Below are 23150 nucleotides of genomic sequence, written 5' to 3'. Positions count from 1 at the left end.
CATCAATAAAAATCAGATCGTTAAAGTTGACAATGTACGAGGAATACGGAAAAAGCTAACCAGCAATCCAATAGACGTCCGGCAAAATCGGAATTCGACTCTATTCCCTTTTCTTCTCTTACTAAGTTTCAACGAATCAATTCTTCTCCTATGGAAATACTGAGGTTTGGCCGATTCCAGTCCCTTTAACGTTTCTTTTTATTGGAATCTCTCTGCGTTTTGGCAGGCACGTGCCTTCGGCGTTCCGCCATTGTTGTTGTTGACTGATAACCCGGCCGTTGCATTGTGGGACTAATATGGATAGATACATGATCCGTCGGACCCAGTTATTATTCTTGGGAATTTCCCCCATGCTTTCATAAAACATTCATGTTTCCTCCAATTATTTATTCGCGGAATTTGTTAGGTATGTATTAAGTCTGAAATATGTAAAGAGGTCAAAATGTAAACATTTGTGTATGTTTCTTTGGGAATATGTCGCTTTAAGTGTGATTGATTATGTGTGATTTTGACATTGTCCGTATCACCACGTAAATCGTTATGTTTATGTGTTCTTGAAATCACGCATCCGATTGTTATAAGATCACTCATCATTTTGTTACGTCTCAAATTCATGTCCACGACTACCCAAGGATCGTACAGGTAATGCACGTGCTACTCCGTGAAACAAGTGTTTCAAAACGACAACCACAGAAGCCACAGTCTACTTGGGAAACAAAATTGTGATGTATATTTGCAAACATGTGTCATATGGATGCAAGAGCATTTATCCCTTTTATTCTATTGTTATAGTACATGTACGTACCTTTTTATGAACTCATTATACCCACAGGCACACACACACACACATAAGGGTCGTAAAAGATATATGAATTAAAATGTTTATCGTGCATCCTGTACAATGTATCGTGTGTATCCAATACCATGTATAGTATCGTATATCAAACACACTGTACCATATATCGTGTACCCCGTACCATGTATAGTATCGTATATCCCACACAATGTACCATATATCGTGTACCCCATACCATGTATATAATATCGTGTATCCCACACACTGTACCATGTGTCGTGTACCCAGTATCATATATCGTGTATCCCACACACTGTGCCATGTGTCGTGTACCCTTTATCATATATCGTGTATCCCACACACTGTGCCTTGTGTCGTGTACCCAGTACCATATGTCGTGTACCCCATACCATGTATATAGTATCGTGTATCCCACACACTGTACCATGTGCCGTGTAGCCAGTATCATATATCGTGTATCCCACACACTGTGCCTTGTGTCGTGTACCCAGTACCATGTATACTATCGTGTATCCCACACACTGTATCATGTGTGGTGTACCAAGTACCATATGTCGTGTACCCCGTACCATGTATAGTATCGTGTATCCCACACACTGGGCCATGTGTCGTGTACCCAGTACCATATGTCGTGTATCCCGTACCATGTATAGTATCGTGTATCCCACACACTGTATCCTGTGTCGTGTACCCCGTACCATTTATATAGCATCGTGTATCCCACACACTGTATCATATGTCGTGTACCCCGTACCATGTAGAATATCGTGTATCCTACATACTGTGCCATGTGTCGTGTACCCAGTACCATATGTCGTGTACCCCGTACTCTGTATAGTATCGTGTATCCCACACACAGTATTATGTGTGGTGTACCCAGCATCATATGTCGTGTACCCCGTACCATGTAGAATATCGTGTATCCCACACACTGTGCCATGTGTCGTGTACCGTGTACCATATATCGTATATCCCACACACTGTACCATGTGTCGTGTACCCAGTACCATATGTCGTGTACCCCGTACTCTGTATAGTATCGTGTATCCCACACACAGTATTATGTGTGGTGTACCCAGCATCATATGTCGTGTACCCCGTACCATGTAGAATATCGTATATCCCACACACTGTACCATGTGTCGTGTACCCAGTATCATATATCGTGTATCCCACACACTGTGCCTTGTGTCGTGTACCCAGTACCATATGTCGTGTACCCCGTACCATGTATATAGTATCGTGTATCACACACACTGTATCATGTGTGGTGTACCCAGTACCATATGTCGTGTACCCCGTACCATGTATATAGTATCGTGTATCCCACACACTGTGCCATGTATCGTGTACACCGTACCATGTATATAGTATCGTGTATCACACACACTGTATCATGTGTCGTGTACCCAGTACCATATGTCGTGTACCCTGTACCATGTATATAGTATCGTGTATCCCACACACTGTGCCATGTATCGTGTACACCGTACCATGTATAGTATCGTGTATCCCACACACTGTACCATGTGTTGTGTACCCAGTATCATTTATCGTGTATCCCACACACTGTGCCATGTGTCGTGTACCCAGTATCATATATCGTGTATCCCACACACTGTGCCATGTGTCGTTTACCCAATACCATGTTTAGTATCGTGTATCCCACACACTGTGACATGTGTTGTGTACCCAGTATCATATATCGTGTATCCCACACACTGTGACATGTGTCGTGTACCGTGTACCATATATCGTGTATCCCACACACTGTACCATGTGTCGTGTACCCAGTACCATGTGTCGTGTACCCAGTACCATATGTCGTGTATCCAGTACCATGTGTCGTGTACCCAGTACCATGTGTCGTGTACCCAGTACCATATGTCGTGTACCCAGTACCATATGTCGTGTATCCCACACACCGTACCATGTGTCGTGTACCCAGTACCATATGTCGTGTACCCCGTACCCTGTATAGTATCGTGTATCCCACACACTGTGCCATGTGTCGTGTACCCAGTACCATATGTCGTGTACCCCGTACCATGTATAGTATCGTGTATCCCACACACTGTGCCATGTGTCGTGTACCCAGTACCATATGTCGTGTACCCCGTACCATGTATAGTATCGTGTATCCCACACACTGTGCCATGTGTCGTGTACCCTTTATCATATATCGTGTATCCCACACACTGTGCCATGTGTCGTGTACCCTTTATCATATATCGTGTATCCCATACGATATGTATTGTGTACCAAGACCATATACCGTACCATGTATCTAAAACTTCAGCATTCAATGTTTGATTCATCAACAATCGGAAATACGGACCCGTAAAAGTCAAAGAAGCGCTCTGTACATACTGTGTTACTTTCCATGTATAAAACCCAAAAACCAGTAAGTTACAATTCTAATGATCAATATCACCACATTCATTATTACCAGTATCTGTTGTATTAAACCATGATATTTATAACCAGTATAGGTTGTAGTAAACCATGATCATTATTACCACTATATGTTGTATTAAACCATGATAATTGTTGTATTAAACCATAATAATTAGCATCAGTTTATTAAGCTATAATTATTGTTACCAGTATTTATTGATAATTTACTGTATTCAGTCATTATTACGTTGTAAACTGTCTATCTACTAGTAAACATTAATGAGTCTTGTTTACCGGAAAGGGCCGAGTGGTTCCGGATGGAGACGTCATGTTGATACGTATTGTCTATGGATTATAACATAAACACCCTTTATGACGTATTACGGTAATACCTATATAATACATGTAAACAGCATTTTGACTCATCAAACAGATCGCTCCTATTTTAAAGGGAATTGGCGATATATTGATAAAGACTAATTCCGAGAAAAAAAAGGGAAGAGAGTCCTTGAATGCAATTCACTGCAAACAATGCATGCACTATACGTAAACGGATGCGAGCATATTGAACTTTTAATTGTATACAGATGAACAGATATATTGTGATTTTACATATGCTGTAGGTAAAGAGGACACATTAAATGATTTTATTCTTTAGAAAACGTCGGTGATTTATACAGGTTTTACAGTAGGTTTTTCTATATATAAACATGTGTCATATATATTGAAGTTTTACTATGTGTAGGGTCAGTATATCAAAATGTTTATTGTGAATAAACTCAAACAATCATGTTTATAATCAAGCCCCATACATGTATACAGTAAACAAACAATTAGCATTATCTAGGTTTAATTCAATGTATGGAATGGACATCTAATCGAGATTAATATTCTTTGTAAGCGAGTGGCATTATATAGAAATTTAAATTTAAAAAAATTCTGCATTTACAATGTATATTTACTTATATAAAGGAGTGACACTATTTTCTGTGTAGAGAGGGGGTACTATATCACATCAGTGTATGTATCTATTTGAGCCAGATTGGGCGTTGTAGAAATTGACATTTCTCTACAGATTGAAGTAATACAAAATGTTCAAATGATCAATTTAATTCAAAGGACACTCAAAACTGAACACAAATAAATTACTCTCTACAAATACAGATTTATTGTTTACGCCTTTTTAGCAATTTCTCTTGTCATCAGAAAAGTCAACGTCATCATTAATCACGGTAAAACAGAGGCTGCAGAGTGGAAGCAGTGTCGTTATACGGGATGACCAAGCTACGATAAATAATCGTCAGTCATTCTGCTTAGGCATGTCAGTGATCTTAACTGCACACGTCACCAATTTTACGCATCCCGTAGCAATCTTCAAATTTGATGTGTTGTTAAAGCCAGAGGATAAACAAATTTGTCCATGAAACACGGCTTCTTGTCTCGGTTACATTCCTGTGTATGCTAACTCTGTAGGAAATAAATCCAACCAAAATAGTTAGACACCTGCATTGCGCATGCATGGTATTACCGAGAAAGCGGAACGAAACACAACATTCGATAATACCGTTACTTCTTTTGATACATTGTTTAAAATGGTTATACATCGTTTAAGTATACATTGTTCAACCGAGCATTCATTGTTTAACTGTTAATGCATTGTATAACTTATTATACATTGTTTAGCTAGTTATACACTGTTAAATTATTCTTTGCTTAACGGGGTATACATTGTTTAACCGGTTAAACAATGTTTATCTGATTATGAGTTATTCAATTATACATTGTTTAGCTAGTTATACATTTTTTTAATTACATTCACATAGTTCAACTGATTACATATTGTTTAACTATGTTTACATTGTTAATCTGACTATACAATGTACATTGGTAAACTGATTACATGCATACATTATTAAACTGGTTATATATTAGTGATTACACATTGTTTAACTGTGTTTACATTGTTTAACTGATGATATACACTGTTTTTTTTATTTAAACGTATTTTATTTGTCAAGGCACAAATGGGATAAGACACAAGTATGTATAAAATGTATAATCCGCCTTTTCCCGTGATTATACATTGTTAAACTGATTATACATTGTGAAACTGATTATATACATTGTTTAACTGATTATATACATTGTTTAACTGATTATTCATTGTTTAACTGATTATTCATTGTTAAACTGATTATACATTGTTTAACTGATTATACATTGTTTAACTGATTACCAATTGTTTAACTACTTTTCAAGCTGCGTTTTTGTTTAGATTATTGATTTATTGCGCCTGTTAATCAATTAATTACAACTTTACTCTTTTTCTGAGAACTACCAAGATATAGCATTACCATGTAACCGAATGCGTGCATGTTAACTTACTCAATACGTTGTCCGTTATAAACCTTTTCAAGCGAAATTCACTGAAAGTGTGATCAAGTGAATGTCTGTTCATCTGAGAATGCAATGCTTGCTCAGGATTTCTCAATTACCTATAATATGCCTCTCGCCAGTTTTCCAAGTGGCGTAATTTGTAAATAAAAAATCCCACCTTGAGATAGTGTATCGTCTGCATGCAGTGGTATACAGTACACAAGCTTATGTGCGTTTTCCCTGATCAGACCCTTCTTTATACCCACCACCTATACGATCGATTCTATAGCCAACACACTGATCACTTCACTTCATTATGAGCCACAGAAAAAAAATCCACTCAATGGTACGCATGCGCATAACGTAAGTTTACTCGCCTCTTCCCTCGAAACGCAATATCGACAGCGTGTATCTCAGTGTATTGAGGGAACACTAGTCTAGGCGTTGTGTAGCATGGGAAAACGTGTTATATGCTACATTATCGCTGTATATACCTACATTTCCACTGAATGCTCAAAATGGCCAGTGTCATCGTCAAATATGCTCTTCTTTTGTTTCTTTATTTTGCTGTTGTTTACAGACACGCGAGTGCATTAGACAAGGGTAAACTTCAAGTTGACGGGGATATAATTTTCGGCGGACTTTTTCCTATGCACGAAAAAGGCCAACAAGGTAATAGTTGTGGGAAAATTAAAAAAGAAAAAGGTATACAACGTTTAGAGGCTATGTTGTTTGCCGTTGATAAAATTAATAATGATGACGATCTATTACCCGGCCTAACTCTCGGTCTGCACGTGCTGGATACCTGTAGTTCGGACACTTATGCGCTCGAACAGTGTATGGATTTCATCAAGGCCCAACTGACCACCATAGACGTCACGGACTACCATTGTGACAACGGAAGTACCCCACAATATACACCGGTCAAGCCAGTGGCCGGAGTAATAGGGGCAGCATCCAGCACAGTGTCAATCATGGTGGCAAATATTCTCAGACTGTTTAAGGTAAGAGTTTAACTTTCGCTTTTTATTTACTTTTTGTTTTGTTTGTTTGTTTATTTTTACATTTCTCTCCTCTACATATCTAAGAAATTCCACTATGCATTTCTTTGATACTTCCAATGTTATTTTGTTGGCAGTTGTATAAATACTGGATATCACTTGGAGTTTTAATTCAAGCCTAAAGCGGAGGTGAGGTACAAACTAAGTTGGTATGAACCACACCAACAAATGCTTGAGACCGGCAGCGTGATTTAAGCAGAACAATTTGAAAATCATAAAATATACATTATTATCCCACAATATCCCTACAACAGTAATGATTTAACAGGAATGTGTAACACTATTGGAGCCCTATAGTGATAGTACATTTGGTATAATATGTTAACTATGCTGCAACAAAAGTAGGAGGCGAGATGGCGTTCGCACACTCGCTCATTCCTATTGTCACCGGATAAATTAACACGGAAGTTAAAGGCACATGATCACGATATTTTTTCACAATAACATCGCCGGTTTGAATCAATATAACTATATAATGAGTTATGAATATAACGTATGTGTCTTTATTTTATATTGCATATTACGTGAGTAATGCGATTTTTGTATGTTGAAAGTCGGTATGTAGTTATAATTATCATCCGTGCGACAATAAAGCGTTGACAGAAAACAATCGCCAGTGTCTCCTTAATTATGATCATGGCAGTGAGAACAAAATAATTTAAGGTATTGTTTAATTAATTTATTAAGCTTAAGAGTCATTACCGTTAGAACTGAAGATATATTTTTTTAACATGTACATCGTAGATCATGTGACACGAAAGCAAAATTTAGTAATTTAATTAAAAATTATCCTACACCATAAAAACCTTAATTAAAGATTATCTTCCTTACTATTTATTTTAGATTTGACTTAATTAAAACAACACTACATTTCTGTTTGTCTGACAAACCTGCCTTCTTACGGGTGTCAATTTTTTCCATTATCGCCATGTGTTGTGCGATAAAAACAATTGATAATTTGTTTTTATTCAGGTGAGTGGTCCTATGCAATCAATATAATGATTTGAATTACAAACCGTAGTATGCAAATAACTATCCTAGAGCATGAATTCTTTATTAAAGCATATTGAATAAACCGGATAAGCAATGAGCTTCAAGCATCTCTATGACAGGTTTTAACAGAAATGCCGATGAAGCGTTGGGCGGGGGAAAATCTGGAATTGCTTTTTCTCAGATAACTTAGATCTCAACGACTGGTGTTGCGGCATATGTTAGATCTAATCCAATGGAAAGTATGATGACCTGCTAGTTCTGAAATCACAGAGAAACTACTAAAATTGTCCAGATTCAGTCTGTACGTATAAATATCGCTTATGAATACTTAGATATATATAGATATCTTAGAATATAAAACATAAATCAATCAAAAGGTTTTTTTTAAGTCGAGGGCGAATCTGATTGTAGTTAGAGCTATAAACCAATTGCTGCTATTAAATGTGTCTTTATTTCGGAATTATGAGAATACATTGTATTTTACTATTTCACAGTTAGGTTTAATTAGTTCCTCAATTTTTATTTCATGTAGGAACTACATATAATTTTACATGTCAATGTATATCTTAAACACTTTAGAATTAGTTCTTCGGCACATACCATATGTAAAGGACATATATCGGATCACTTCAGGGCAATTCAATTTAAGTTTCATGATGTGCATGGCATTTATGTCTGTTTCCTTCCCAATTTATTTTTCACTTTTCAAAATTAACATCAACAATGGTTTTCTCCGGTTTATGCTCTTTCTGATGTGTTTACTTTGCTGAAAAGGTCATTTCTAATTGAGGTGATCTTGTTTGGCTTTTAATTGCCTTCACCCTCTACTGATGACTGTTAAACGGTATCCAAGAGCGAGTTTATGTTCGCTTTTAACAGCTACCAGTGCAGTATTGTTGATAACAGTGTGATTACAGAGCGCACAAATGCATACTTTTCTTGGCGATAGCTTTTACAAGTATGACATTTGGATATTTACAAAATTGCGCCAAAATGTAACGCTTTCATTAAGCAAACTGCATTTTGATGGATGTGCAGTTATTTCAAGTTGATATTTAAGGGGTTTTTTTCTGCTGTTTTCTGATATTTAAACAAGCTATACATCACCTTATTAATAATAAATATCTATAAGCCAATGAAGACAAAAACAGTTGTCTTTGTCAGGTGGGATAAATTGTAATAACACACAAAAACAAAATACTTCGGATATATATTATTACTTTCAACGATTCTGTTTATTTCAACGAAAATATCAGAGACTTCTTAAAGCATTCGCATATAAAAGATCGACAATAATATGTTTGTCTTCGTAAAATTTTTTTTTTTTTAAATGCCGTGACGTCAATAATTGTATTTCTATCCGAAATCGACAAATCTAGGACAATTAAAGAACATGATATAGATTAAGAGGTTTCGCAGGGGAAAGCGTCTTCTGCATTACACATGACAACCTGGTGACAAAGGAACTACAAGGAATATCAGTAAGCATCGAATGCGTCTTACTTCGCGCCACACAAAGGGATGTAGTATTTTGTTTCTAGAAAGTCTGTTACTACATGTATACGTTTTTTTTTCTAGGGAACAACCAACCAATTGAAAAATAGTCTTTTTAAACTTTTCCTTGTGTATACAAACTTGAGTCAGTGATAAAATATTTGGCATCCACTGATTGGCAAGTATATCATGAATTCCAAAATAGATATGTATCCTGCTAGATATCCATAGGTAATGTTGTTACAAATGTTAAGTCAGATTGAATTTATTCAGTGTTATATGAGACACTTAACTTTTATTATTAATCATAATTGGCAAATTGAATTAAAAAAATTATATACTCCAAAACATTAACACTGAAGTCTATGGAAAAACAATCACTCGGTTGGTTGGTCCCTTAAGCATTCAATATCGTGAATATTTGGAACATATCCTTGAATATCGGATTAACAGGAACATATTAATCCGTAGGCAGGGAAATCAGGTATGCTACTATCTAGAAATGGAAAAATTGTTTCAGAAAAATTATGTTAATAATACAATTAAAAGCTGTCCCTGTTGGTAACGCTGTAAGGAATGATCGAGGTAAATGGCTGGTGTTCAAGAGTCTCTTTTGTCCATGATTTCATTTTTATTGTACATTCATAGCAACTGACATAGTCAATTTTATAAATATTGAAGAGCCCTAAGAGATACGTGGTTTCACTGAAATAAAACAACCTTTATAAATATACATACGACATGCATACGAAACTAGAATTTTGATCAATAATGGTGACACGAAACTTTTTCAATGTTGACAAGGTGTCAAAAATATAAATTTACATTAAATATGTCTACAACATAAATATTTTATTAAGTAAACACATACGAAGCAATGCGGATGACAAGAATATTTTTTAACGTTGTCAACAATACACCAAATAAGCATATCCAAAATGGTGAAACATGACCTTCTCTCAACAACTGGAATCAATTTCGAAGTACATACGGCGAAATAGTACAAGCTTTGGGTAACTCTGGCTAGGAGATTAGGCGTTGTAGATCGTTAGTTAGAGGCCCAGATAAGGAACGATTCATAAAATTGTCTTCCTTTGTCTTTTGTATAACTATTATACGTCATGTTTTCAAAGCGCTGAATTATGAATAAATGTCTTCGATATTAACAATAGCAGTGCCTTAGATATAAACGTTTTTTACTTTGCGATAAACGTTACACCACAATCAAAGCTAGCTACATTATCGATAATAAATGTATTTATTTCAATCATGTTTATCGATTTCCTTAGTCATCTTTGTAAATATATTTTAATTATTGACAAGACACATAAAATCAAGCTCCATTGATTTCTCATAACAATGCTATTTATGCAAATAACTTCCATTGTTGTTTTAAAATGCATCCCCTCATATAATATTCACTTGTACAGAACCCTTTTTTTCGGTGTTACGTTTCGCCTACATTTAAAACTTTTGGCGTTATGTATGGCCTTAAAGTGTTTTTTTTTTTTTTATATTTATATGTTACAATACTTTAGGAAATATATCAACGACGTGTATTGTCCTCACCTTTGGTATAATGTGTATATTAATTATTGGTCGAATTGACGTAGATACAGTGGTTGCGAGTTCGAAACCCACAGGGACAGTTGCCTAGTACTGACCGAAGGCCGTTGGCTTTTCCTAAAGGTACTCCGGCTTTTATCCGCCTCCAAAACCAGGCAAGTCCTTAAATGACACCGGCTGTTAATAGGACGCTGAAATGAAATAAACAAAGAAACAATGATATAGCAATGCACACCGACGAATTATTTGTGATTGTTTTAAATATGTACCATCAACATCTTGTCTAAAAAAAAAATATGAAAAAAAAATCAACAGAACAAAAAAAAAAAAACAAAAAATGAACATGCATAATTTTTTATAAACGATATATATAACAATGACTTATCTGGATAACGGTTCACGGCTACTCTTACTGACACAGATTCGATAACTAGGACTTTTTCGATTTTAGAATAGAACGAATAGAATCCCAAAAGCTCTAAGGCATTAATGGAAACCATCCTCAACGTAATTAACAAAACCAATCATCATATATATATCTATATTAGCGTGATTGAAAATTATCCTTTTGAAATAATACATACAGAAACAAATATTTCTGTTTATTTATAAACACAGACTACAAAGTATCATTGATCTCATAGGCATTGCACCAGGACGGATATCAACAAAGGGCTAAGATGTACATACGGATTTATATTGAAACCAAGGAAGATCGAGAGTTCAAAACGAGTAGATGTCATTGACATTTTAAAAGAATTATGTCTTTATTAAATAACAATGACTTCATCAATTCAGAATTTTTTTTATCAAAGATAGCGTCTTCATTAAAGAATAACGTCTTCATCAAACAATACGTCATCAAAGAAACATGTCTTCATCATATAAAACGTGCTCATAAAAATGTCTTCATCAAATAATACGTGCTCATAAAAAATGTCTTCATCAAATAATACGTCATCATCAAAGAATAGCGTCTTCTTCAAATAATACGTCGTCATCAAAGGAACATTTCTTCATCAAATAATACGTCTTCATAAAAAAATGTTCTCATCAAATAATACGTCTTCATCAAAGAAACATGCATTCATAAAAGAATACGTCCTCATCAAAGAAACATGTCTTCATCAAAGAATATGTCCTCATAAAGGATAGCGTCTTCATTAAACAATACGTCATCAAAGAAACATTTCTTCATCAAATAAAACGTCGTCATCAAAGAAAAGTGTCTTCATCCAAGAATACATCCTCATCAAAGAAACATTTCTTCATCAAATAAAATGTCGTCATCAAAGAAAAATGTCTTCATCAAAGAATATGTCCTCATAAAAAATGTTCTCATCAAAGAATACGTCCTCATCAAAGAAAAATGTCTTCATCAAAGAATATGCCCTCGTCAAAGAAATATACATTCATCAAAGGATACGTCCTCATCAAAGAAACATGTCCTGGTCTCAAAAGGACCGAGGGAGAAAGTAATTATCAAATTGTGTCTATAGTTCTATTTCCTTTTCATAGGAAAAACAATCTTATTTCTTTTATGGTAACCTTTATGTACGGAGTAAACTTGATTGATTCCAAACCAGTAATAGATTACTGTAAAAGAGTCATTCAACCATTAACCACCAATGGCTTGTATTATTATGTTATGGAAACATAAACAGACACATAATAGTAATACTTAAAGCTAGGAACAATTATTTGTGATATAAAAAAATAAATAATATTTCATTATTTGATAAACACCTTCATTTTCACCAACCTACTAGTCGTTACCTAAAGCAAAAGATATATTCTTGGGTAATCTCATACTTAGAAGTAACAAACGCATTTCGTCTTTGGGCTTATTTGATTATATAAATGTATTGGAATGCTTGCGTCTTGTATTTCCAATCAGCATATGGAATTCCAGAGCTGCTCTATATTTTCAATCAGCATAGATTTAACTTGTACTACATGAATTTCAGTGTACAGAACACTACGTAATGCTATATACATACAATACATGCTTGCAGGATAGCCAAAGCTGTAACCTGACATACACATGTACATGTATCCCAGAATTCCAAAGGGTTACGTGAAAGGAAATTGGATTTTTTGGGGAGATGTACTTCCTTATCTTTTATTTCTGTAATTGCTACGGAATGAAAGAGCGATACATTTTTTTTTTCATTCTGGAATTCCAATTTGAATTCTGATATTTTCGTATCCAGAAGTCCCTAGAAATTTCAAGGTAATTTTAACACAAAGTCTTTGCTTCCTTACGGGTCTTCAGGGACACTCTCATTCCGTAAATCTAATTGTAGTTCGGAGGGGAATGATATTTAAAACATCTATACCAACTTAATGGCAGTTAGATAATAATTGTGAGTAACATAGAATGGAAATCCTATTGTAACTATAATGGAATATTGAATTCCATATAATGTACGCACGCGCGACATAATTTTTAGTTAGTCTTCAGTGAAGATTCTAGCCAAAAAATGTGTTCCTGTTTTGTTCTAGCATTTTACTTTGAGTATATTGATGTCTTCTCGTATAGAAGTCAATTGTATCAAAAATAAATGAATAAATAAATTAATTAACAAAACATTAAAACATCCTTAACTTATCTGAAATACGCCGAATAAAAATTAAACAATATCTACATCTTAAACTAATCTTGATTAATACAGAATTATTGCAAATTGAAACATTATACCAGACCCCTATTTAACAAATATCGCCTATGTTCATTTTGCAGGTTTTTAATGCAAGAGGGTTTAAACAAATTTTTTATCAATTTATTCATAATATTTAGTAATAGACGTAATTAATGGACAACAGGTCACTGCGGGAGATAAAAGTGCTTATCTGCTTTTACCGAATATGTACACGGTTTATAATGCTGTGTAGGAATTAAAATTTGTTGATCTTGTTTTCTTAGATCTCCCGACAGCTAGTACTCATGTCACAATAACTAATTATACACTACTATAATTAGATCATGCTATCTACACCCTCATCTATCAATAATTCATCTCAGACTTCAGAGAAGTGCCGACGGAGAGTCTAAGTTACCATAGAAAATGACATTAACAAGATTTTAACTATGCCTTGAATGCAAATCTCCCACGGAGGATTTATTTCAAATCCCCTAAAATACCTTTATTTATAAACACATGTTTGCTAAGTCAGACAAGCTATTTTGTATGTATATTTCATATGTTCCATATGACTTTTGACCTCTATGGAGCGCCTGAAGGCTTTTCATGAAGTTAGATGCAAATGGGGCGTTAGCAGACTAACCACAGTGTTAATGTGTTTGTAATTACATGACACACCTGGTACATGTAACCTTTCCTCGATATCAGATTGTTTACAATTACTGCAATTGGCTTGACCGGAAACGGGGCCACTTTGCTTTTAAATTCCGGTTAGCTCGTTTCAAATTAATTTATCGTATGTGTGATACAAGACACACAAATGTTTTATCCAACGTCACATAAGCATGTATATTAACAATGTGAGATATTTTGCTACAGAAAATAGTTAAATGCTAAAATGAGCCATTTCCGTATGGATTTTCAGTGCAATTTATTCAATATTGCCACTGAACGTACGCGTTTTTCAAAGTTTTTATATTGAAAGGACATACTTGTAGCGGAACTGGATTGCAATGTGCGATATTGGCCAGGTAGCTCTTGAAATGGTCAGAGAGTCCATCTCGATTTCGTAGGTCTCGGGTTCGAGTACCGCGGTCTGATCGTCGGATTCTCCCTCTCTCGTTATATTTAGCGCCCGCTTAAAATTACACCAAGAGGCGGCAAAGAGCCACGTGTGTGTCTACGGGGTCAAATACTTTGTTGAAGGGTGAAGGAATATATTGGAATCTGGGCCGAGCGCCGGTGGCCAGGTGGTTCGAATGGTTAGAGCGTCCGTCTATAGTTTGGAGGTCTCGGGTTCGAGTTCCGGTCTGGTGGTAGCGTTTTCCCTCTACTTTAACATTATTACTAACGAATCCATCGATACTTATACGAGTTGGGTTTTGTGTTTAAATCACGAAAGCCGGCCAAGCGATTGATGAAGTTAAATAAGGCATTGAAACTTTATACAACTATAGAAACAGGAAATTTCGATGAAGTTTATAGATCAACAATTTATACATATCTGATCTAGTTTTAAATTATAACAAGGAAATATCTCGCTGATGTTTCGATAACATATTTCCGTAAAAGTGACGTTTGATAACGGATACAACCTTTTTATAACAAGGAAGTACGTAAAACACGGTAAAACCCGTTCTATATTAGATTGCTTTTCGGCTCATCGACAATTTGAGTCATTTAGGCATTCTCTGAAATTCCCTTGGAGAGTTTTATATACAAAATCCTTCCTTATTCCGGATTGTAATAGAGATAGAAATTATGTGTAAATATTCGTTTCTATTCTTATACTGTATCGTTACCTACATTATCAATAGTTTGTACCCACATTATTCAGCAATATAATTTGATATGTACTTGAGCCTTCGTTGGATCATTGCCTCAGAGGAAATGACTTCATAATAGTAATTTCCTACATGGCGGCCTCATATGCACTCAACAATATGGCGATCAAAACGTGTAGCTTACAAAATGGCAATGCCCACATTTTGTTAACAATACAACAAGTCGCAATAATCAGTTAACGATATGACAGTCCAAACATGTAAATGTGGTTAGCAATATGGCGGTCCCTTCATGTAGTTTACAATATGGCGGTCCCTTCAATTAGTTAACAAAATGGCGGATCCCACATGTAGTTAACAATATGGCGGATCCCACATGTAATTAACAATATGGCGGTCCCCACATTTGGTTAACTATAAGGCGGTCCCCACATTTGGTTAACAATATGGCGGTCCCCACATTTGGTTAACTATAAGGCGGTCCCCACATTCGGTTAACTATAAGGCGGTCCCCACATTTGGTTAACTATAAGGCGGTCCCCACATTTGGTTAACTATAAGGCGGTCCCCACATTTGCTTAACAATATGGCGGTCCCACATTTGGTTAACTATAAGGCGGTCCCCACATTTGGTTAACTATAAGGCGGTCCCCACATTTGGTTAACTATAAGGCGGTCCCCACATTTGGTTAACAATATGGCGGTCCCACATTTGGTTAACTATAAGGCGGTCCCCACATTTGGTTAACTATAAGGCGGTCACCACATTTGGTTAACTATCAGGCGGTCCCACATTTGGTTAACTATAAGGCGGTCCCCACATTTGGTTAACTATAAGGCGGTCCCCACATTTGGTTAACAATATGGCGGTCCCACATTTGGTTAACTATAAGGCGGTCCCCACATTTGGTTAACTATAAGGCGGTCCCCACATGTTGTTAACAATATAGCGGTCACCACATGTAGTTAACAATATAGCGGTCACCACATGTAGTTAACAATATAGAGGTCACCACATGTAGTTAACAATATAGAGGTCACCACATGTAGTTAACAATATAGAGGTCACCACATGTTGTTAACAATATAGTGGTCACCACATGTTGTTATCAATATAGCGGTCACCACATGTAGTTAACAATAAAGTGCTCACCACATGTAGTTAGCAATATGTCGGTCACCACATGTTGTTAACAATACAGTGGTCACCACATGTTGTTATGAATATAGCGGTCACCACATGTAGTTAACAATATAGCGGTCACCACATGTATTTAACAATAGAGCGGTCACCACATGTTGTTAACAATATAGCGGTCACCACATGTTGTTAACAATATAGTGGTCACCACATGTAGTTAACAATATAGCGGTCACCACATGTGGTTAACAATATGTCGGTCACCACATGTAATTAACAATATGTCGGTCACCACATGTAGTTAACAATATGTCGGTAACCACATGTGGTTAACAATATAGCGGTCACCACATGTAGTTAACAATATAGCGGTCACCACATGTAGTTAACAATATGGCGGATCCCACATGTAATTAACAATATGGCGGCCCCTTCAATTAGTTAACAAAATGGCGGATGCCACATGTAGTTAACAATATGGCGGATCCCACACGTAATTAACAATATGGCGGTCCCCACATTTGGTTAACTATAAGGCGGTCCCCACATTTGGTTAACAATGTGGCGGTCCCCACATTTGGTTAACAATAAGGCGGTCCCCACATTTGGTTAACAATATGGCGGTCCCACATTTGGTTAACAATATGGCGGTCCCACATTTGGTTAAATATAAGGCGGTCCCCACATTTACATCTAGTTAACAACATGGCAGTTACCACATTTAGTTAACAGTATGTCTGTCCCTACATGTTGTTATCAATAAAGTGGTCACCACATGTAGTTATCAATATAGCGGTCACCACATGTAGTTAACAATATAGCGGTCACCACATGTTGTTAACAATATAACGGTCACCACATGTTGTTAACAATATAGCGGTCACCACATGTAATTATCAATATAGCAGTCACCACATGTTGTTAACAATATAGCGGTCACCACATGTAGTTATCAATATAGCGGTCACCACATGTAGTTAACAATATGTCGGTCACCACATGTTGTTAACAATATAGCGGTCACCACATATAGTTAACAATATAGCGGTCACCACATGTAGTTAACAATATAACGGTCACCACATGTAGTTATCAATATAGTGGTCACCACATGTTGTTAACAATATAGCGGTCACCACATGTAGTTATCAATATAGCGGTCACCACATGTTGTTAACAATATAGCGGTCACCACATGTAGTTAACAATATAGCGGTCACCACATGTGGTTAACAATATGTCGGTCACCACTCAATTAACAGTAAAGTATGTAACTGACAAACTTTTTTTTTAATTTTCTCAATATATTTCCTTCTTTCGCCTTTTCTGTTTCTTTTCAAATGAAGAAGAAATTAAATTATTTTTAACTTAATGAATGTTGTAATCAATCAATCAATATGTTCATACAACAGTCGAGGTTTTGTAGCCAGTTTAAAATGTGGGCACTGTCGAAAAGTATGACATCTCCTCGAGGGGGATTTGATCATGAAGGAGTGACACGTTGTCGTAAGAAATGCTTTAATTTGGGATGGTATGAATGACTTAGGAGTTGCGTAAGCTGTGATAGCAGTTCTGATGTTGATAGATAAAGTGAATGGGCGGATCGGAATGATAAATAAACAACGCGTATACGTATTCTCGGGGTGGTTCCCAGAGTAATAGAAATGGGTCAAAAAGTAAATATTCCCCCATTTTCCCCATTCTCCTCATGTTCACAACCTTCATCCCTTCACCAAGAAAATCTTATTCAGTTTCTCTATTGAGTGTATGCAGTGATTAGCCACGGAAATATGACCTCATTTGGTTTTAAAATATTCTTTTCATCTTCCGTTTTAAAATTAATTAGTGGAACTTACAATCATGCTACAGTACACTGTTTTAACAAGTCTTAGACAACTACATGCTTCTGTTGTTTGTACAAACACCGGTATCATTCAAGATGGATTAATTAGTTGTTTTCCCTCTGGGAACTAATGGATAATGAAATATTCAAAGAAACCTCAGGGTTTTTACTTTCATAAATCACAAGAACGGGCATTAGCAAGAATTTCAGGAATCAAATGGAACGAACATTAAATATTTAACGTGATATCTTTTTTGTCATTAGTTTGTAATCTGTTCACAAAGGAATTCCTTACCCGGCGCTCTGTGTGACAACCAAGCCTACTACATCATCCGAGACGTCCCAAAATAACTACTAAATCATTAGAGACATCCCGAAATAACTACTAAATCATTAGAGACATCCCGAACATGTTGGGGAAAAAAACCAAAAAAAAACCCCGGAAAGTCATCTATATGTCTACGAGGTATCCTCCGTGTGTCAATATAACGAATCTGCTGTCATAAATGTGTTGATGACAATGCATTGCGTTCATAATCAAGTTCAGACTTTCTTTTATAAAGTACTAAGACGTAGAAATCACTATTTAAATTTTAAATGGCGTTTTGAAACAACAAATTATATTGATATGACGCAAAAAGATTAAAAGGAAGCTACTATTTGAATGTTGTCGATTAGCAGCAAAAGAATAAAATGTACCTTCTCTTGAATTGTATGTCACTCTCAACTTGGTCTAATACCGTATATCAATTGATGACGTCATCGAAAAACCGTTTTCATAGACGCCCAGACAAGTAGCACACATTCTTGAAATTAAATTACATTGAAAACAACATACGATTGTAGTTATGCCGTACTGAGTCATATCAAGCAGAAACTTATCTAAGAAAGACGAGTTTGACGATATGGACATTTGTATATCAATAGTCTGTCACTATGAATAGCATCTCTGTTGGACGCGTTACACATACATGTACGTTTATGTATATAAATATAATGCTTACACTTCTACGTAGTGCAGATTAATAAATCACAACCTGGGGGGAAAGCTGCATTTGTTCATACCGCCAGGCCTAGATTGTGATTCCGCGATACGTTTAGTATTATGGGGTTGATTGATTGTTTTTTTCTGGTTTGGCATTTGGACAAAGTTTGCATTCACAGTGCCATTGGCTTAAAGGATGTCACTGCACAATTGTTGTCGCACAGTCCCTGACCTGTCCGGATCTGAAGGCTAGTAAGCGCGCGCAGGTATGAGGGATCGAGCCCGGGGACCGGACAAGCTCATAGGCCCGCCGGTCAGCAACGTCAAGGATTGAAGGCCGCCGAGCGTGCGAAAGCCCGTAGGAGTAGGAACCACTGGCATTTTTATAGGCCCAAGGGCTAGTAATCTCTAGCGCTACAGCGAAATGTCCCCATTTATAAAGCATTCCTTGATATCTGTTCATTTAGCGGTCGGAACACCTATTACCTCCCTTTATATATGTCCATCTGGCGGTCGGTACACTTACATGTACTGTACATAAATTACCCTTCCCAGTGTGTCAGTCCACCTGGCGGTCGGTAGCCTATTACCTCCCTTTATATAAGTCCACCTGGCGGTGGGTATACCTATTACCTCCCTTTATATATGTCCACCTGGCGGTCAGTACACCTTCTTCCTCCCTTTATATTTGTCCACCTGGCGGTCGGTATACCTATTATCTCCCTTTATATTTGTCCACCTGGCGGTCAGTACACCTTCTACCTCCCTTTATATTTGTCCACCTGGCGGTCGGTGTACCTATAACCTCTCATCATATATGTCCATTACGCGGCCAGGGTGGTCGGCATGCCTATTACATGTATACGTACATCCTCAGACATTTTCGTCATAATGTTTAATTTTATAATTCCGTACAAACATATGAGCAATTGAGGATTTAAAACGTTATCGGTTTATGTATCGATTTAAACTTTATTTCCACAGTAAAGACTTTCACACGATTCTATGATGACGAAAGGGTTGGCCAACTAACTGGCCTTATCGAAAGAAATCTCGGGCAAAGACACGATACTGTGTAATCTGTATGAGTGCGTATCTTTTTTTGTGCCGTTCAGAATTACGATACCAGCATATATAAGCTAGGCGGCAATAAATATTCTGATATCTATATGAATAATTTACGTGACAACCCGGGAATCTAGTTTCGGTATGGACTTTGTGTAATACAGAATGTCAGAAACAGAAGCTCCAGACACAATTCTCCAGTTACTATGGGTAAGTCAATCATTCTGGGGCGGACACCGTTTAAGTTTATTTTACAAGCCCGTGGGACACCATTAGTTGCTGGTAAAGTGGATATTTACATGGGTTGTTCTATTTTCCGCTATTTCAAGGATATATTATAATCTCAATTATCAATACTTTGAAAATGAAAACAATGAAGCAAGTTATGGTCCGTTTCATAAATGCACGAAAAATAAATACTTTGAAAATAGAAGTAATAGAGAAAATTATTGCCCCTTTCGAAAATTCTGGGAAAGATGCCACTTTTTGTTTCAAACTGTTGATGAACTGTAAAAAGTGAAAAAGAAAAAAAACATGTTCTCTACAGTATATAGACCCAATAGGTATGTGTATATTTGGTGTCATTTTAGTAAAGTATGGTGGACGGTCGACAGAGTGACGATTTGTATAAATTTCTTGTTGATAGCTATACATTTCAATTTTATTTGACAAAGTCTATTCCAGATATACATCTTCAATTTATTTTTAAATTACGACTGCCATAAAACCAGCTCTATATAGAAGTATAGGTATCGTGATATTCCAAGGGCGATTGGAATCCGTCGTTATTGGGACCAGGAAGAGGACGAGTTTCATTTTGTTTTGAAATGTCCATTCTAGAAAGATGATCGAAAGAAGTTCATTAAAATGTATTACTGGAATCAATCATCTTCATGTTGGCTAGTCCAGCCGTTGTCTGTTCGTAACAGGAAAGAGCTTTGTAATTAAGGGAAATATTTCAAATTGTGTTTTACAGCACGTTCTAAATCTGAGCTTAAGCTTATTTTGTTTTCATTTATATCAGTTTCTAGGTTTACCAACATTATAGCCGTCTATCCCCTGACTACACTATTGTATACTCCAATTACTCGTTCGTGAGATATTGCCGCTCAGAAATGTCATAACATCCGTAACCTTACTGTAATAGTTATTTTCAGTATGATATATTTTTATAGATCTACTGTATGTGTAAAGTAATTATATTAATGCTGTCCAAATTCGTTAATTTGTACTATATATAAAGGATTGTAAATTATATGATGTAATCTTTTAGTATGCTTATGAGCCGTAAGGCTTAAGTTGAATAAACACTGCTACACATTGCACACTTGCCTTTCATCGAGATGGCCGGGGTTCGATTCTGCAATCAGAAACGAACAGGCATATGGTCACCTCACCCACCACGCGGGTTTCCCCGAGAGCTCCCGACTCCACTCACGGGAAGACCTCTCGCACATTTCCATCTTGGCCAACAAGCCATAATAACGAGATATATTAGATGACGTCACGTGTCTCGCAATTATTGTGGAATGAATATGTTTACTTTTGTAAATTACTTTGACACCACAGGAAAGTGTTTTAAATCATTTCCTTTTCTAGCTATAAACGATTTGCAAGCGAAATAACTCGTTGATGAATTTCAACGAGTTGTCATTTTTCTCTCCCTCAAATGGGCTCTGCTATTACGGTAAAACAAGTTATCTTTTTTTTTCTCGACCAAGAACAATGACTGTTAAGATAAAAGTGTGTTGCATTGATATGAAATGCATGTAAATATCGTATTTTTTACAGGTATAGGACTGTGATACCCGGGTTAGTGCATGACGTTTATCAAATTGGGAGAAAAAACACGCCCTCCGTGACATTATGTATGATTTACTTTCAATTATCTACTTTATTAAATATTTAATTGATAATTGTTTAAAATCTAATTATGTTTGCCGTGTGAATCATTCATATAGCAGATTCAGTAAATGTTCACATTGTTTAACATACGTACAGTGTATATAACTTCTAAAAATGTTTGAAACATACAAGCCGAACTCACTTAAAAAATGTTTCCACACAAGGCCTACGACACACGTCCCTAATCTGAATGGTATCAGATATCACGTTATCTTGTATATCGGGCAGTTTCAATTTTCACAGAGTTGATAAAGTCAATCCAATAGATTTGTGTTTAACGTAAGAAACTGATAAGCCGCACCTGTGACCACACGCAATTAAAAATTGTAACACTTCAGTAGCGTTTTGTTTCATTCTTGTGCAGATCCGTATCTCGTATGCGCCACGCGCGCAACTTCGCTCACTCGTGAAAACGTGAGCGTGAACACCCATACACACATCGATTTAGAGTAGAATGTATTTTGTGATTTATCAATATACATGTGATAAATTCTATGTTTAAAAAGAAACAATTGTGTTTAGGTTATATTTGCATTAGAAATATCCATATTGATTGGTTCATTTATATGCTCATTTCGACGACATGGAAATAGCACAGGGAACGTCCATATACAAAAATGTACATGAACATGTATTTGTAGAGTGCTTCAGACGATACAGGTAAATATTGATAATCAGCTCAATATTTACAAACACATTTATGTTATTAAGTAAAATGTCATGATACCGTTTGCAAGTTATGTTATTTGAGTGAAATGACACCGAGAACTTGCATGTGGCCATTTATTTGCAAACCTCGCCTTGCGAGCACTCCAGTTAATACATAATTGTATACATCTAATCTGTCGGTAAATCCAACACAATTACAAAGAACACCCGCTAAATTTGAAAATTAGGTGAAAACTTTAAAACTAACCATATACACACCACCACCACAAAATAACTAAACTGCCTCCAAGCCAAATGATGAAAAGATGCAAAATGGAAGTGAATCCCCCCCAAAATATGCTGTTCTACGCTTTGGCGTCTTTTCTTTCTTTTTTTTCTTCATGAACCTTTTCGTCTACATACCCGTTAT

At 36.2% G+C, this 23150-nt stretch overlaps 1 protein-coding gene across 1 annotated transcript in view; it reads left to right on the top strand.

Annotated features, from left to right (window-relative positions):
- The first annotated feature begins 5989 nt into the window (after positions 1-5989).
- The window catches only part of LOC117330722 (metabotropic glutamate receptor 8-like), a 121464-nt gene continuing 104303 nt past the window's right edge, over positions 5990-23150 (top strand). Inside the window, 1 exon segment of the mRNA XM_033889174.1 lies at positions 5990-6594. Coding sequence (XP_033745065.1) covers positions 6100-6594 — 495 coding nt within the window. The 5' untranslated portion in view covers positions 5990-6099.

This window comes from Pecten maximus, chromosome 7 (genome assembly GCF_902652985.1).
Source record: "Pecten maximus chromosome 7, xPecMax1.1, whole genome shotgun sequence".
Classification (NCBI taxonomy): domain Eukaryota; kingdom Metazoa; phylum Mollusca; class Bivalvia; order Pectinida; family Pectinidae; genus Pecten; species Pecten maximus.
The sequence above is the reverse complement of the archived record's forward strand: the minus strand, read 5'-3'. Positions and strand labels throughout refer to the sequence as shown.